Source organism: Cervus elaphus, chromosome 4 (genome assembly GCF_910594005.1).
Source record: "Cervus elaphus chromosome 4, mCerEla1.1, whole genome shotgun sequence".
Classification (NCBI taxonomy): Eukaryota; Metazoa; Chordata; class Mammalia; order Artiodactyla; family Cervidae; genus Cervus; species Cervus elaphus.
In genome coordinates, this window is record NC_057818.1 from 46,619,246 (window position 1) to 46,635,653 (window position 16,408).

General features: G+C 55.7%; 5 protein-coding genes across 10 annotated transcripts; 2 read left to right on the forward strand and 3 right to left on the reverse strand.

Annotated features, from left to right (window-relative positions):
• Positions 1 to 249: 249 nt before the first annotated feature.
• Positions 250 to 2,817, reverse strand: IGFLR1 (IGF like family receptor 1). Of its 3 annotated transcripts, none has more exons than XM_043893574.1 (5): positions 2,681 to 2,817; positions 2,032 to 2,254; positions 1,404 to 1,588; positions 702 to 1,089; positions 250 to 623 (listed from the first exon to the last, which is right to left on the reverse strand). In XM_043893574.1, the coding sequence occupies exons 1-5, from the start codon at positions 2,756 to 2,758 to the stop codon at positions 298 to 300; spliced, it is 1,200 nt and encodes a 399-aa protein (XP_043749509.1). In that variant the 5' UTR covers positions 2,759 to 2,817; the 3' UTR covers positions 250 to 297. The 3 variants fall into 3 exon arrangements, with proteins under 3 accessions (XP_043749509.1, XP_043749518.1, XP_043749527.1); XM_043893592.1 differs by having other exon boundaries at positions 411 to 623; positions 751 to 1,089; XM_043893583.1 differs by having other exon boundaries at positions 2,032 to 2,758.
• A 152-nt stretch (positions 2,818 to 2,969) lies between these two features.
• On the reverse strand, positions 2,970 to 5,296 carry U2AF1L4 (U2 small nuclear RNA auxiliary factor 1 like 4). 2 transcript variants are annotated; one of them, XM_043893914.1, is made up of 8 exons: positions 5,116 to 5,296; positions 4,884 to 4,971; positions 4,419 to 4,485; positions 4,287 to 4,336; positions 4,114 to 4,212; positions 3,807 to 3,940; positions 3,590 to 3,685; positions 2,970 to 3,240 (listed from the first exon to the last, which is right to left on the reverse strand). In XM_043893914.1, the coding sequence occupies exons 1-8, from the start codon at positions 5,157 to 5,159 to the stop codon at positions 3,156 to 3,158; spliced, it is 663 nt and encodes a 220-aa protein (XP_043749849.1). In that variant the 5' UTR covers positions 5,160 to 5,296; the 3' UTR covers positions 2,970 to 3,155. The 2 variants fall into 2 exon arrangements, with proteins under 2 accessions (XP_043749849.1, XP_043749838.1); XM_043893903.1 differs by having other exon boundaries at positions 5,063 to 5,124.
• On the forward strand, positions 5,252 to 6,711 carry PSENEN (presenilin enhancer, gamma-secretase subunit). 2 transcript variants are annotated; one of them, XM_043894197.1, is made up of 4 exons: positions 5,252 to 5,446; positions 5,618 to 5,732; positions 6,149 to 6,253; positions 6,440 to 6,711. In XM_043894197.1, exons 2-4 carry the CDS (start codon positions 5,672 to 5,674, stop codon positions 6,577 to 6,579), a joined length of 306 nt encoding a protein of 101 aa, XP_043750132.1. In that variant the 5' UTR covers positions 5,252 to 5,446; positions 5,618 to 5,671; the 3' UTR covers positions 6,580 to 6,711. The 2 variants fall into 2 exon arrangements, with proteins under 2 accessions (XP_043750132.1, XP_043750127.1); XM_043894192.1 differs by having other exon boundaries at positions 5,294 to 5,446; positions 5,580 to 5,732.
• Positions 6,712 to 7,909: 1,198 nt separating this feature from the next.
• On the forward strand, positions 7,910 to 13,166 carry LIN37 (lin-37 DREAM MuvB core complex component). 2 transcript variants are annotated; one of them, XM_043893798.1, is made up of 9 exons: positions 7,910 to 8,180; positions 10,812 to 10,887; positions 11,072 to 11,122; positions 11,439 to 11,468; positions 11,549 to 11,634; positions 11,722 to 11,888; positions 12,428 to 12,568; positions 12,656 to 12,729; positions 12,817 to 13,166. In XM_043893798.1, the coding sequence occupies exons 1-9, from the start codon at positions 8,147 to 8,149 to the stop codon at positions 12,896 to 12,898; spliced, it is 741 nt and encodes a 246-aa protein (XP_043749733.1). In that variant the 5' UTR covers positions 7,910 to 8,146; the 3' UTR covers positions 12,899 to 13,166. The 2 variants fall into 2 exon arrangements, with proteins under 2 accessions (XP_043749733.1, XP_043749728.1); XM_043893793.1 differs by lacking the exon at positions 7,910 to 8,180 and adding an exon at positions 10,320 to 10,434 and having other exon boundaries at positions 10,518 to 10,887.
• On the reverse strand, positions 13,002 to 15,580 carry HSPB6 (heat shock protein family B (small) member 6). Its single transcript, XM_043893924.1, has 3 exons — positions 15,313 to 15,580; positions 14,192 to 14,314; positions 13,002 to 14,080 (listed from the first exon to the last, which is right to left on the reverse strand). The coding sequence occupies exons 1-3, from the start codon at positions 15,508 to 15,510 to the stop codon at positions 13,907 to 13,909; spliced, it is 495 nt and encodes a 164-aa protein (XP_043749859.1). The 5' UTR covers positions 15,511 to 15,580; the 3' UTR covers positions 13,002 to 13,906.
• Between the last annotated feature and the right edge of the window lie 828 nt (positions 15,581 to 16,408).

A 16,408-nucleotide genomic window follows, 5' to 3' on the forward strand; every position in this document is an offset into this window, starting at 1 on the left:
GAGGTGGGATTGGCCCATTCCATGGGTGTGGGATTAGAAGGGGAATCAGAATGTCTGTTGGGTTTTGGCCCAATTAAGGCTTTGGGGGTGGGGAGCGGCATGCAAGATCCTAGTTTCCTGACGGGAAGTCAAATCCAGGCCCCTTGTAGTGGAAATGCAGAGTTGGAACTACTGTGCTGCCATGAATTAGGAATTCCTAATTCATACTGTTTCAAGAGGGCTCTTAATGAGGCCTGGAGACAGCAGCACTTACTTGAATAGAAACTTTATTGAGTACTAGGCCAGGCAAGTCCCTGATCAGCCAAGTTTGGACAGCACCTGCAGTGCATCTGCCCTCCCTATCTGGGCCAGGTGTGTGCCAAGCTGGCCCAGAGAGGCAGAGGGCTCCCTCGCCACCACCATCTCGATGAGAGCCCTCAGAGGTGAGCGACTGGGCCGCAGTGAGTAGGCGAAAGTGGACCAGGTAGCAGGCAGTCCGTATCTTGCAGCCAGGTGTCGAGTGGTGCCACAGGCCATCCTCCCACCTGGCCCAGGCTCAGGATCCAGCAGCAGGATCAGCTCCTCCAGCACCTCCAGCTCATCCAGGAGGCGAGACAGGGGCTGTGACTCCAGGCTTGGCATCTCTGGGAGACAGAGTGAGGGGTGAGGGGGGGAAGTGCAAGCTTCCAGTCCTCCCCATCCTTGGTGTATCCTCAACTAACCCCTGCCTAAGAGTGGAGGCAGAGAGACCTCCTTCCATGAGTCCCTTGCCTCTGAAATCTCCAGGGAGGCTGGAGAGGAAGGGTGCAAGAAGCGGGTGTGGGTGTCAAGGTCGGTGCAAACCAAGCTAGGATACGGGTGTTGGACTGCTTTCCCTTGGTCGAGGCGACGGTGATGCCTTTGCAGGGCAAGCAGGATTATGACTGAGATCACGAGCAGAACCAGCACTAGGAACAGGGCAAAACTCAAACTCGGCCAGGCTTGCTGAGGGGCTTTGTGCTCAGAAGTCCACAAAACACTGGGAACCGCTGGTGAGCTGGGCTCCTGGGAGCTAAGGACGCCCGATTTTCCAGGTGTCAGTGGGCAGGGCTCCTTGTTAGGGACAGGCTTCTGGAAAACAAGGGGTTGGAATAAAGTGCGAGGCATGCTCTACTTCTGAATCCTCAGCACAAACCTCTCATCCTTACATTCTTCAATGGGTCCACATCCCCGCCTGATCCAGCCCCCGCCTCCCACAACCCGCGACTCCTTTAACCCAGGCAAGTTATCTCTGCATACCAGGGCTCCATCCCTACTCTCTTCAGTTAAGCTACTCCCCTTCCCTTAATAAGGCCCCACCCATCCGATCCAAGTCACGCCTCCAGTTCTCACCCGGCTCCCTGAAGCTGCACCCCTGACCAGGCCCTCTGAAACCTAACCAGTACCTCTCGGCAGGGCGGCCCGGTTCCGCCGCGGCTCCCTGAGGGAATGGGTGCCGTTGCTCCGCTGCCACAAAGGCTACATAGCTCCGCGCTGTTGCGATTGCACTGTCCGGGAGGACACTCTTTGAAGGGGTGCATTACGTGATTGCCAGCATCATCCAGCCCGCAGTTTTCCGAAAACTCTAGGTCTGGTGGGAGAGAGTCTCACGTGCTGTTGTCAAGCCGGCCTTCTTTGCGCTAGCTACGCCCTTTCATCTTTGCCCTATCCTAGTAGGCCCCGCCCCTTATACGGTACTCATCCAACCTATCAGCGGCCGTGCCCACTTCTATCCCCGCCCCACACTATCTCAGGCAGCCTCCCAACCCTCTCTACCCAGGCCCCGCCCTTTAAATTGTCCTCCCCACTTCTTCCTCACTGTTCGGTTCCCGCCTAATGGGTCACACATCTTCACCTTGACCCTCTTAACCCACACAGCTCCCTTCTTCTCAGGCTTAGCCCCCATCCTCACACCGCCCCTACCCCGAAGCAAGCCTCACAGGCCTTAGCACACAGACCTTGCCCCTCCCCTCCGCCCCAATTACCCTTTAACTCCGCCCAAACATATGCAAACGCCCAGTCCCGGCTCCTCACCCGGGCAGGGGGGCGGCCCGAAGCGCTGCAGGCAGCTGCCGCAGCACCGGTTGTCAGGGTTCCAGTACTCGAGGCGGCCGCAGTGCTGAGAGGCCTCCCGAGGCGCCGCCTGGGCCAGGAGCAGCACAGCAGTCGGGAGGAGGCGTAGGGGCCCCATCCGGGCAGAGCCTGCAATCTGGGGGCCCCTGACCACACGACTTCCTGCCACAGCGCTTCTGCCGCACTTGCCAGGAAACCGGGGCAGAAGAAGGAAGCAGTGGATGTGGAGGCATAGGATTCTCAGTCCCCTTCAGAAGCCAAGAATCCATCCCCCAGCTCCTAGTCCAACTCCTGGCTGGTCATCAGAGAGGCCATAAGGCCCTGAGATGGCTAGAGCGAGGACTCTAGAGCCAGACTGCGTGGATTTATATCCTATCTCTGCCATCTTCCTGCCCTCTTTTCCCATCTGTAAAATGGGATAATAGTAACCTGTCTCAGAGGGTAACTGTGGAGAAGTAAAACTATGACTGAAAGTAAAGCATTCAGAACAGCATCTGGCATAAAATAACCTTAAGTATTATGTACTACCTACTTCAATCGCGGGGCAGTGGGCATGGAGGACCCAGTTCTCACCCACTAGACACTCCCACCCAATGCCGAGCAACCTTACCTTAACTCCTAACCACAATCTCCTCCAGATTAGGAGTCCTCCAACCTGCTGCAACCAAGCATCTCCCTCGAGAGTCATCAGCCAGATGTGAAGTTTCCAGCACAAAGGCAGCCCCACCTATTCAGTCCCACTTGGGGATTTCTGGGACCCCGGGTGTTCTGCTTTTGCACCTGTTGTTGGAAGTTCCTTGGCTGAGGTTGTGGCCAGAGCCCAGCCCCGCTTCCCCTTTTCACCAGATGTGGGGGTGGAAGGAAATCAGCCTACAGCCAGGCTCAAGCTAACAACAAGCTCTAAACCCTCAGTACAGAATTTTATTAGGGGAGGGGCAATAGAAGTTCCCTGTGTTGAAGGTGTTACATCATGGAGACACAGAGTCTGGAGAAGATGTCACTGGGAAGTTAAGGGAGCTTTCAGGAGATGTCCTGGCCAGGAACATCTATGCCTGCCAAGGCTGGAGGGCAAGGGGGTCAGGGTCTCAGAAACGGCCATGCCGGTGGTCTGGGGACCGTCGTCGATTTCTTTCTCGGGGACGGTGGCCAGTATGGGACCTTGGGGGTGACCTGGGGACATAGAGAGGAGGGTTAGAGCCATAGGGAATAATGTGCAGATCTACCAGTTCAGCCTCCCTGCTCTGGGATAAATCATGGCAACTGATGAAGTAAACAGTTACTGGGGGTGGCCTCAGGATAGGTGCACAGGGGCTAATCTCAGGACTGGAGATCAGGATGGACTTGGGTTTGGGGTTCAGGCTGATTTAGGGGTATAGACTTAGACGCTGACCTTCAGATGGGGCTGAGGGCTAGTCTTAGGGCACAAAAGCCTTGAGACACTTATTGGGGCACAGGATCTCATCTCAGGGTTCGGGGGGCTTGGGGTATGAGAAGTCTTGGCAGGCTGGTCCTGAAATACCTGCGCCTGGGTCCCCGCCCGTAGAGTTGCCGCCGGAGGTCGCGGGAAATGGGTCGCAGGTGCATGAAGTTGCAGAAACCACCGCGGGTACACTCCCTGGGTAAAGGATAAATACATGGCTGAATGGATGGATGAGGCCACTGTCACTGACAGCCCCCTCAACACACAACAGAAGCCTAGGACTCCAGGTGCCCATCCCACTGCTGTACTACCATACCCCATCTCATACTGCCGACAGCACGACTCCCGGAAATCGGTGACGGGAGACAGCTCGGCATGCACAGCTTGCCCGTTGAACCAGCGGTTATTGAGCTCAACCACTGCCCGCTCTGCATCTTCCTCGCGCCGAAACTGAGGAAAAGTCAGTCAGGGTGAGCAATCAAACTCAGAAATCTTCAGGGGATTAGCTAGCAGCTCAAGGGCTGCACTGCGTTTAGTGATGGACCTCAAGCTGTGAGGCTTCAGTGGTGACCTTTAGGCACTGAAATGCCTTCACTTCTGGGCTCTGGGGGGACAGCAGGCACCTTGACATAAACATTGCCCACGAGGTGATCCCCCAGGTTGTCGCACACATTCATCTCTTCAATCTCCCCGTACTTCTCCTGCAGTTCGGTGAACACTTCCTGCGGAAGATCAGGAGGAAATCAGCTGAGCTCCCGGCCCACGGGAAACTCAACCCACCCCCGCCAACCCTCACCTCGAAGAAGTTATCGTAGTGTTCTTGCACCTCCACGTCGCTCACGTGACCTGGAGGAGGGGGCAGGGTGGAATCAGGGGGCGGCCTGCTGGGGGCTGTCCGCCCTGCCCCCAACACCGGCCGCTTACTCACAGTGCGATCCGTCTGCGGTTTGGGCGGTGTTCTGTGGATTCCGATACAGATTGAGCAGCACTATGGTCTGAACAGAATTTAAAAGGGGCAGGGCCTGAGCTCAGAGGGCGGGGTTATATGCGAAGGGGTGGGGTATGAAGGTTGAGGGTGAGACCTTGCAACAGAGAGAAAAGCAGAAACACCTTGTGTGCCTCAGCAACGCTTGCCCCTCTGAGAACCAGAAGAGGGGGTATCTAGCTGTGAGGGATAGCCCAGGGGTGTGGTCTGTACGTACGGGGGCGTGGCCAAGTTCCTGGGAGAGGAGCCTGAAGGTTGGGGGACTAACCTGTAGAGGTCCGACAAGAAAAAAACCGGGCGATAGGGTGGGCCCTAGAAATCCGGAAAAGGCGGGACCTCGTGATGATGGACAACAGAAAGGGAATGGCTGGGACGCGTTAACCCCCCAGGCTCCGCGCCGGGTCTCACCTGGCTGAAAGTCGGCTTGTTGTGAAGCCGGGAGCACCGGTCCCCGTGCCGGCAGGCCCCGATCTTAAAGTAAAAAGAGCAGTTAACCCTGGAAGAGGTGCAAAGACAGAGGTGAACCGAGGGCCAGGGAGCTGGACACCCCAGAAACACCTACCCACGCCGCCCAGCCACCAGGTTACCAAGTGCCCCGTCCCCGGCCTCCCGAGGAGCCACTCCCTGCACCCATTCTCACTTGTCCTTCTCAGTCCCGAATATCGATGCTAAATATTCAGCCATTTTTACCCAAACCCTCCAGCTCTGTCTGCTATTACGTCATTTCCGTTGCTTAAAAGCACTGGGAAGAGTAGTTCGCTGCCTCCGCTCAGAAACTCGCTAGTGCGCTTGCGTGATGGAGGCTCTCTCCGCACGGGCTCACCGAGTGGAGTTGCCTGAAGGCGCATGCGCCCGGCGTTGCCTCACTAAAAAAGACTACAATCTCCAGAGATACTTGCGGCATCTCGCGCAAAAGTCCGTGGTTGAAAGTGGCAAAGGGGCCCAGACCGGAGGAAGTTAGGACTCCACTGGTGAGTCGAGGGTCGTTTCCGCACCCAAATAAACATAAAGAGCGTCTCAACCCAGTCAGCTTGCTGGTGGGGGCAGGGGTGCCCTTCTTCCAGAAATTCCACCCTTCAGTTTCTCTCCGTTTTGTCGTAATAGGGGCGTGGTTGTTTGTGATCCTTGCATCTGTCACTTAGGGTCAGGACTTGGGTCTTGCCCCAGACCCTCGGAAGACCGGCCCTAGCGCAACTATGAACTTGGAGCGGGTGTCCAACGAGGAGAAGTTGAACCTCTGCCGGAAGTACTACCTGGGTAAGGGCCGGTATCCTGGGGTAGCCGAAGCGAGGGGGCGGGACTAGAGCGCCTGATGGAAGAGGGTCTGGGGGCCTGGGTTCTTGGGTCCAGAGGATGAAGTGGCTGGGGACGCCGATTCTTCGGTCCCAAGAGAGGAAGGGCCTGAGTCTTGCTGAAAGAGCAGACTGGGGCCTCAATTTCAGGATCCCAAAAGAGAAGTGTTCCGGGGGCTGGACTCCTGGTTCTGACAAAGAGGTGGTTGAGGACTCGGATTCTTGACTCCCAGGGAGGAGCCAGGATTTCTGAGTCCCTGATAGCAGAGATATCCATTTCACTTAGGTTGTGGGAGAGGATCTTCCTACTGGACCTTTCAACAGGTGGGTATTGGGTGGATCCTCATTTCTTCATGTCCCAGTCTTTTTTCTTCTCTTCAGGTGGGTTTGCCTTCCTGCCTTTTCTCTGGTTGGTCAACATTTTCTGGTTCTTTCGAGAGGCCTTCATTGTCCCGGCATACACGGAGCAGAGCCAAATCAAAGGCTGTGAGTCCAGGGCACAGAGGAAGGGAGGCTATCAGGTGTAAGGAGGGGAACTCCAAAAGCCTTGGTGGGAGGGGATGACGTAGGTTAAAGAATCCTGGAACTTTGTGGAAGAGAAGAGAGGGCCGCTCTCAGGGAGACCACAGAGCAGGTTGAGGCCAACCTTTCCCTTCCTGTTCCCTCTTACAGATGTCTGGCGCTCAGCTGTGGGCTTCTTCTTGTGGGTGATTGTACTCTCCACCTGGATCACTATCTTCCAGATCTACCGGCCACGTTGGGGCGCCCTTGGGGACTACCTCTCCTTCACCATACCCCTGGGTACCCCCTGACAGCTTCTTCTGTACAGGCATGAGAACCAGGATGGGCTCCTCTACTCCAATCCCACTCTCAAGCCCTCATGACTTGTTCCTGTCTCCTATGTTCTCTGCTGACATCTCCCAATAAAGGACCTTAATTCTCAATATTGACTTCCTGGGATCTTTTGGAGGTTGAAGGATAAGATGATTGGGGGGGGGGGGGGGGGAGACAGTGTTTGCCCGCCATGCACACACCTTGTGAAATTTTATTTTCCCAACTAGAGATTGAACCCAGGCCCTCTGGGCCCTTGGCAGTGAGAGCACGGAGTCCCAACCACTGGACTGCCAGGGAATTCCCTAAAATAATTATTAATATTCAGAAACATTTATTGGTTGCTTACTTTGTATTAGGCTTAGTGCTTCAAACATGATGTACATTAGTTTACTGCATACTACTCATAACTCTCAAAAATCGGAAACGTCTTGCTTGGGAACCCTTTTTTACAGATTTGGAACCAAAAAAGGAATAGTACTTCCATGAGTAGAGGCTGTTATCCTGTACTGGTAGTATGTGAATTTGAAAATATTAACTTTTCTACTGGGCTTCATTCATTATTTTCATCAGAAGTGTGGATCACAATACTACCCCCTAGAATTTATCTTGGCCACGGCACATGTGGTAAATGGAAGTTCCCCATTTTCTGAAGGAGACTGTCTGTAGCAATAAACAAGTATTCAATTGCTTTATTAGAGAAGGCTTCCTTGACTATCCTGTTTAAAGTTTCAGTTCCCCTCCTGGGTACTCCCCACGTCTCTTTCAGGCTATATTCTTTTTCCTATTACATTTAAAACGTTCTACTTGTTTATTGTTTATCTTCCATTCTCTATAAGCTCATTAGGGCAAGGATTTTTATCGTTTTGTTCACTGCGGTGTCCCCAGTACCTAGAGAGAAGTACCTTGCACGCTAATATTCGCTAAGTGAATGAGGCTAAACTTGAAAAGAGATTAACAGGGAGCTAGCTGGCACCTAGCGAGTGCTCAGTAAGAGGGAGCCCCGCCTAACCCCAGATTTGTTTTCCTCTTAGGGATAAAGAGACTTCCACAGTTAAATAACTCCTGCTCTATAGCTAAACTGGTGTTACTCAAAGCTGCTAACTCTCCAAGTTCTCAGCAGCAGCCTCGCGATGCTCTGATCCTTCGTTTCCCACCGTGCGTTACTTCTACCGAGTCTCGGAAGTTAGAACCACGTCCCAGGAAGGGCCCCGGAATGTCGTTGGTTTGTTTCCGGAAACCAGGCTCTAGGAAGGTGGGACTGAGAGCTGGGAGCCGACAACGGCAGCTATTAATTGGCCACGATATGGGATTGACGGTTGCACTGACTAATGGGAACAAGGAATTGCCGAGCGGGCCCGCCCACAGAAGGAACAGGAGGAGGTGGCGGCATCCGCGTCCGTCGCGGCCGGACACTACTCCGGGCGGCGGACTGGCTACACATGAAGCTTACCTTTGACCTCTCCCCGTCTGCCTCCGGCCTTGACTTGTGACTTTAGGCTCTTTTGGGCTCCTCTGGCCCAGCTAGCCAGATCCCAGACCCCAACCATGTTCCCGGTGAAGGTGAAAGTGGAGAAATCAGGTGAGGATCCCGAGGTTGGGGCCAGGTAAGGGAGCACCGGACTGATCAGGGTAAGGGAGCCCCATTAGACAGGATTATCGCGATAAGGTGGACTACGTGACTTCTCCCTGCAGCCCATGTGACTACCGCTGTCAGGCATCGATCGAGCGATTCCGGCCACCTTGATACCCTCCCGATCTGTGTTCAGGATAGCTTGGAGGCTGAATGGTGGTGGCCTGGCAATGTGATGTGGTCAGACCTGGGGAACCCGAACCGTGCGACTCTAAGAAGGACTCTTATTGGCTCTGCCTCCATTTCCCCCTTTCCAGCAGTGGTCTTGAGTCAAGCATTATGCTGATCACCTGAAGTACAGGAAAGCTTTTAATCTTTGCAGTCACTGTATCACAATAATCCTAGGGGATGAATAATTCCTACTTCCTAGGGAGTAGGAAATATAGATGGGGAAACTGAAGCTGAGAGAGAGGAAGTCATTCTGGGTTTGGGCCAAGCTGATGGGAACCCAGGGCTAGCATGTTAAGGGTGGTGGGAGAGACCTGGAATCCAGACCAAGTGAAATGACATGAGATAGTAAATGCTGTAAGTGGTCAAAAAGAAAAAGAAAAAAAACAGGAGAAGGTAAAGAGATCAGGAGTGAGGCAAGGTGAGGGAGAGAGTGATAAGTGAGGGAACAGCAAATCTGACAAAGGAAATAGCTTTGAAATGGCAGAGAAGTGAAAGATTTCTCTGGCATGTTCAAGGGCCAGCAGGGAGGCCAGAGTGGCTGGAGCAGATCAAGTGAAGTGAGGTAGAAAGGTGAGGAGATGAGGGCAAAGAGGGGAAGGAGGGGGGCAGATCTTGTAGGCCCAGGTTATGACTTTGGCTTTTGCTCCAAGGGCAGTGGGGAGCCAAGGGAGGGTTTTGAACCACAGAGGAAGTTTTTACAAGATGCCCCTTCCAACTGCCAAAAAATGCCCCAAAAATCGTGGGTGGAAGAGTGAAGGGGGCCTGACCACAAATGAGGGTGTTGAGGAAGGAGTAGGCAGGGTCATGGAAGCCTGTGAACACCAGGCTGACCACTAGGACTCTGTCTCAGAGGGCACTGCAGAGTTCTGGAGGGTTCTAGGCAGGGAAGGATCGGGGTCAGGTTTGGCTTTAGGAAGATTCGCCTGGCCACCTTGTGGAGGGTGAATCAGAAGGGGAGACCGAGGCTGGGGGCCCAGGGGGAGGAAGGGACACGACAGACAGACCAGGGAGGGGGCAGAGGGGAGAGCCCCTCAGGAGACAAGTAGACAGGTTATGGGGTGGGAGGGGAAGGGAGAGCAGTGACCATGTTGAGACCGAGAAAAGGACTGGGTGACAGTGGGGATATCCCTGACATGGCGGTCCAGGAAAAAAGGATACATTTAGAGAGACACTGAGGCCAATGTGGGACCCAGTCCGTGGAAGGAGCCTGGGGAATGTCCAGGGGGAAGTGTCGAGGAGTCCATGGGATCCCAAGATCTGAGGTTCAGGAGAGAAGCAGGGACTGGGGAAAGACACTGGGCGTGATCCATACCTTGGCTCCTACCCAAGGCTCTTTGCTAGAGAATCTCAGCTGCTCCCAGCCCTGCATCCCCACCCTGTCTCCTCTGAGTAATGTCTCCTGGCCTCTTCAGGAAGTCTCAGCGCTGGCTAGTCATGTCCCCAAGCGTCCTTCCGGGCTCTGAGCACTGGGTCAGAGCTCCTATTAGTTGGAAGAGAAGAATGAACACCCCACAAGAAATGTAAGGAGATTTATAACATTATCACCTCCATAAGTTCTGTGATGAAAAGAGGCAAACACATAGGTTCTTAGGGCCAGGCTGGGCCTGTGGCGTGCAGGAAGGTGGGCCCAGATCTCGTTTCCTGAGGGGGAAAAAGCCCAAAATGGGTATTTTAGGTGAAATCTCCCAACTATTCAAATGTAGTCATCTCATTCAGATTTAACACAGATTTGAATTAACCTCATTACCTCAGCCAAACAAAGTGCATCTTGGGGTTGGATTCTGCACCCACTTTGAGCCCCTGCCTTATAATGAGCCAAATGACCTGGTGTACATCTTCAGCCTTTCAATTTTCTAGCTGTGTAACTTTGGGCAAGTAGCCAATCCTCTCTGTGCCTCAGTTTCATCATCTCTGAAATGAGGATAAAAATCGTATCCACCTGCCAGGGTTGTTGTAAAAACTCAATGGGTTGATATACGTGATGTACCTGGAACAACGCTTGGCACATAATAGGCTTTCATATACAGCATAGGTTTATTTAAACCTCAAAACATTCCTAGCGTGATGTACCTGGAACAACGCTTGGCACATAATAGGCTTTCATATACAGCATAGGTTTATTTAAACCTCAAAACATTCCTAGCAATAGATATCATTTGGAGACCCATTTTCAAGATGAGGAAGCAGGCTCAGTGAGGTAAGGTGATTCACCTTAGATCACACATGAGCATGTGGGTCAGCCCTGGAAGCCAGAGCTCTTACTCTTAGTAGGCTCTGCCCACTATACCCTCCCAGCACGCCTGGCCCCGCCAAACGATTGGATATGCATGCCCTTCCCTGGTCCAGCGACTGCCCACCTGGCTTGGGCCTGGGAAGTGACTCCTGCTTGGTACCCTCCCTCTTCCCCAGAGTTGGAGATGGCCAAGGCCCGGAACCAACTGGATGCTGTTCTGCAGTGTCTGCTAGAGAAGAGTCATATGGACAGGTTGGGATCTGACCCAGGACAGGGTCACGGGAAGTTGGGGGCCCTGGCGGGTGGGACCCTCTGGCTGTGGGTGGGGCCCCAGAGACTGACTTAGGAAGGAAGGGGCCCAATGGATGAGACCACTGGGTACTTTCCCACCCTGGGCCCTGGGAACCCTGAGCATGCAGTTCTCTTCTGCTACCAGGGAGCGTCTGGATGAGGAACCTGGGAAGACCTCCTCAGACACCCACAACAAGTAAGTTTTATTGATGGGATCTGTGTCTGAGGGTTAGTGGTAGATAACTTCTTTCCTCATCTGAGCCCTGACCCCCCTGCCCCGTGCTTTTTCCATCAGAGTCTTAACCATTCTTCATATACAAAAGCCCTGGAGCAGCAGAAGCTTAGGTCCCCTGATGATGGCACGTCAGCCTGCAAGGGGTGGGACCCAAGGCCTCAGGGTTTGGTGGGATCTCTATGAGCTCAATCACAGTACCCCCAGGGTGCTCTTTGAGGGGTTGTGAGCAGCCATTCGTTCAAGGGCAAGCCTGCTGACACCCTGTCTCTCCCCACAGGGATTGCTCCATCACAGCCACTGGCAAACGGTAAGGTGGCAGGGGCCCCACCAGCGGATGAGAGGTGCCTATTCCCCACCCCAGTCCTGATGTACTCCCTCCCCACACAGGCCATCTGCCCGATTCCCCCACCAGCGGCGGAAAAAGAGGAGGGAGATGGATGAGGGGCTGGCCGAGGGAGGGCCACAGCGATCCAGTGAGTAGGCGGTGGCCCTCGAGGGAGGGCAGTGACTGGGGGTGCTAGGCAAGGATGTTCATACCCTTCCCACTTGCCCCACCCTAGACACCTATGTGATCAAGCTGTTTGACCGGAGTGTGGACTTGGCTCAGTTCAGTGAGAACACACCACTGTACCCCATCTGCCGAGCCTGGATGCGCAACAGCCCCACAGTGCGCGAGCGTGAACGCTCACCCAGCTCGCCACTGCCCCCCCTACCTGAGGATGAGGAGGTGAGATGGGTGGTGGGTTCCCACCCAGCAGCCAGGGAGTACAGTGGGTAGGCAGTCACAAGGTACCCTCCCTGGCAGACAAGCACACCAGTGATTCCTGAGTCTGGTGAGGCACACAGATAGGAACCCTTAGGCCAGGGCAAAGGTTGGAGTGCCCTAGAGCAGACAGACATGGCTTTCTGGTCTGAGAGGCAGAGAAGACAGGGTCCCCGGGTAAATAGATGTGCCCTCCAAGATCAGAAGTCACCAAGAGCTGAGGGACTGGGCAGGGGTCCTTAGGGCAACCAGGTATAGCCACCTGGTCTAGGGGAGCAGATGGCAACCCCTTGGGCTAGGAATGGAGGTCTCCATAGATGGAGGTCTCTATGCTGGGCAGGAGTGACCAGGGGTCCCTGGCTTGGACAGGGGTCCTTGGAGCAGACACATGACTCCTAAGTACAAGTCCCTGGAGAAACCTTCATGTCTTTTGTTGCTGGGGAAGGTGTGAAATGTGTGCCCCTGACTCTCCTGGGCCTGGTGTGGGGTCCTTGTATCCCCAGGGTTCCGAGGTCACCAACAGCAAGAGTCGTGACGTGTATAAGCTGCCTCCACCCACAGCTCCCGGGCCACCTGGAGACGCCTGCAGATCCCGAATTCCATCCCCACTGCAGCCTGAGACCCAGGGTACCCCTGATGATGAGGTGAGTATGCTGGGCTGGCTCAGGGCCATGGGGCAGGTGTTGTTGGTTGTGAGCGTGGTCACCCAGCCTGGCCTCTCTGTCATACAGCCCTCCGAGCCTGAGCCCTCACCCTCCACGCTCATCTACCGTAACATGCAGCGCTGGAAACGCATCCGCCAGAGGTGAGCATCCCCCCGCCAGCTTGTTCTCCACTGCCTCTGCTCCAACTGCTGAGTCCTCCCTCTGCCTTCCCCCCACCCTCACTGCAGGTGGAAGGAGGCATCTCATCGGAACCAGCTTCGTTACTCAGAGAGCATGAAGATCCTACGGGAGATGTACGAGCGACAGTGATGTTCCCCTGTCCCCACCCCCATCCCAATAAACATTCCCCTCCTCCACAGTGGTCTCCATTTGCTACAGCCTATCCTTCCTGGATCAGACATGAAGCAGTTGGCATAGCTCTAGCACATTTATTGGGGGAGTGGGCCTAGGTGGGGGGATGGGGCATCAGGGAATTTGAGGAGGGAGAAAGATTGTAGGGAATTAAAGAAAGTGGCTGCTTGGTTGGGTCTTGGAGAATAAGGGGAGGGGTGGTGTGGTTGGAGATTTGGGGGGTCAAGACAGAGTGACTGAGGAGTTCTGGATAGCGTGGGATATCTGTGCAGACTCTGGGGAGGAGGGATGGGTATCTATACAGTTTGAGGTTGAGGGTTCTGGTTGGCTTAGAATAGGGGTACACGGGTAGGGTCAGAAAAGGGGTTCAAGGATCTGGGAGTGGCTGGCTGAGGTTTCAGGTTAGAGAATGGGTTGAAGGGAGAGGGTGAGGAGAAGTGTATCTGGTTGGAATGAGGGGAAGGATCCAGTCTTGGGGACCAGGCCAGGATGGTCCGGGGTAGGAGGTCTGTGCAGGGTCTTGGACATCTGAGAAGGGGGGATTATGCTTGACTGGCCTAGGGTGGGGGCAGGGCTGCCTACACCATAATCTTTGGTGGTGGGTGGGATTGAAATGGGGTGAGGGGATGTTTTCTTAGAAAAGTCAAACGGAAATAGGGAGTTTGAAGTGGGGTTATATGCGAAGTGGGGTTGGTGGGGATGAGAGACTAGCTGAGGGATTGTGCTTGTAGGGTCTGGAAGTTAGGTGTCTGGAGATTTGAAAGTACGAGATGGTGTGAGAACCGGAGGGTCAGTGGAAAGTAAGTTATCAAGGATGAGTAGGTTGGAAGGTTCAAGGCAGATCCCAGACTGGGTGGGCGGATAGTCTTGGCGCGCGCTGGGGACATCTGGTTGGGCGGAGTCAGGTCGGCTTTAAAAGGGCGGGGGCGCTGAGGCGGCTCCCAGGGTTCACGTGTGCCCTGACCCCTACTTGGCAGCCGCCCCGGGCGGCGACTGCAGTGGGGCCTGGGCCGGCGCAGGTGCGGCCTGGATGGAAAGGACGCCCTCGGGGGACAGCGCGGACGTCACGGCCGCAGGGTCCACGCCAGGCGGCAAGCGGTAGCGGCGGTGGAACTCGCGCGCAATGTATCCGTGCTCATCCTGGAGGGAGAGAGGCTTGAGAGGCTCCGCCAGGTTCCCGTAGGTGCCCCGCCCCTCCCGCCTGCGGATCCCGCCTACTCGTTCTGGCCCCGCCCCCGCCAGCGGGCTCACCGGGCGCTCCTCGTGGCGCGCATGAACCTCCACGTGGTCACCAACCACCTTGACGGCAATTTCCTCGGGTGAGAAGTGTTTCACATCCAGCAGCACCGAGAAATGCCCGGGGTCGGTCGATACCTGCGCACAACCTGATGGTCATCGGGCGGGGCGCGGCTCCCGGGGCCCAGCAAGGCCCCTCCCCTCTGCTCCCCTTCAGCCTATCCTGGCCTCCGGAACTGGGGCGTCCTCTTTCCCACTCTTAGCCCCCGAGGACCTCTTTACCCAGAATAACTAGCATCATCCCTCCCCCTGTAGCCACTGGGGTTCCCCCCTCATCCAGGGTGATGAGGGCCCATCCCTTGCCCTCCAAGGTCAGGGACAGCTGCCCTCACAGGGGAGGCCTGCCGGCTCCCCCAGAGTCAACAACCTCGTAGTCCGTGTATCCTCCTGGGCACTGACTCCTCAGCCCCCTTCCCCTCACAGCCCCTGGGGCCTTTACTGCTCCACCTCCGCCAGAAATCGCCAAGAAGCCTCCTCCCCGAGTCTCCAGAGTCCTCTTTCTACCCTCCCGCTCGAGTTACGAGATTGCTTGAGCCCTCAGCAGTTATTAGTACTCCTCCCCCTCTTCCGAGTGTCCAGACCCCCCTTTCTCAAGTTGCAGGACCCTCCCCCTCTGCCTCTCCATGAGACACACACAGTCACCACCCACAGTCCCCAAACTCTCTTCCTCAAGAATAACAAAAAATTCCCTCCCCCCGCCCCCGGAATCACTGGGAGCCCCACGCCTTTCAGAATGACTGGGCTCCCCCTTTCCCCCAGATTCCGTGGGTCCCCAGCCTCCTTCAGAATCACCAAGACACCCCTTCAGAGTGAGCGTCCCCACCCTATTAGGGACCCAGCCCTTACACTCCTCTGGGACGTGAGACCCTCATCACACCGACTGGGCCCTCCCACCCGATTCAGGAAAACGACCTCTGAGAATCCATACTCAGGGAACTCCGGAAGCCCCTCTGAGTGGCCGGCCGGACTCTCCACCCAGCTCAAAGTCAAGGGACTTTCCTTTACCCCCCTCAGGGTGACCGAGTACCCCAGCCTCGGAAGCAGTCGGGTTACCGCCCCTCCCCCAGGTCTGGCACCTGGGCGGTAGGCAGCGCCACGCTGGGTGCGCGCAGGTAGTAGGGGGCCAGCGCGGCAGGGCAGAGCGCAGCCAGCTCGGCCTCCAGCAGCCCCTCGCCGAAGCGCTGGTCGAAGAGGCGCCCGGGAGCCGACAGCCCAGGCAAAGGGGCCGAGGCGCGGCGCAGCCAAGACGGCTGAACAGGCACCGGGATCTCCATCCTGCTCCGCCGTCGCCCTAGGCTCCGCAGTGCTCCAGCGAGCGCTGCCGCTGCTTTATAATACGCCCTGTGTCCGCCCCTCGGCGGGCCGCCCGGGGACATTGGGACCGCGGCCAGAGCCGGCCATTAATAGAGCCTTATTTAGACAGCCCAACAATGACTTGGCCATTTATTAAGCGCATGCTGGATGCCAGCGAGGTATCATTCCCTAATTTCCCGAAAGAAAAACTAAGGCTGAGGAGGCGGAGCCTTGCCAAAGTGGGGTGCAAGCGTGGCGTTTGGGACCTACAGCCTGAAAAACCCGCCAAAGAATTCCCAGTCCCTTTAATCCACCCCCGCCCCGAAGGTGCTCTGAGGATGACGCAGATGCCGGTCTTGGGAGCAGATTCCTGGGTAGAGGGAATGCTGTAGCTGGGCCAGGCTGTCAGGAGGACACAGAACAGACCCTATTCCCATTTGAGCAGGGCCCTGGACCCAACCCCTGTCAAGCCTGGCCTAATTCTGTGCGTCTGACTCAGCCTCGGGTGCGCAGGACAGCGGGGTCTGCCAGGTGAGCAGCAGCCAGGGGGCGCGGGCAAGAACAGTCCAGGCTGGCCCCCCGGGGGCCGCACGCTGGGGCCCGAAATAGCTCGTTTTGATCCAGCCACCTCGGCCGGGAGCCCAGGCTTGGCACTTGGAGCAACCAGCTGCTCCTGGAGCAAGACGGAAGTGGTTAGAAGATCGGGGGGGACTGGTAGACTTCTGGACTGATGAAGCGACGGCGGTTAGAGAGGGGCTAGGCTCCCTGATGGCCCCTGCAACGGGAAAATCCGTAGTTAGATTGGAATCTGGATGAGATTTAGACAGCAAGAGGGGGAGTGGTTAGAATACACATCTACAGCAAAGAGAATGCATTGGA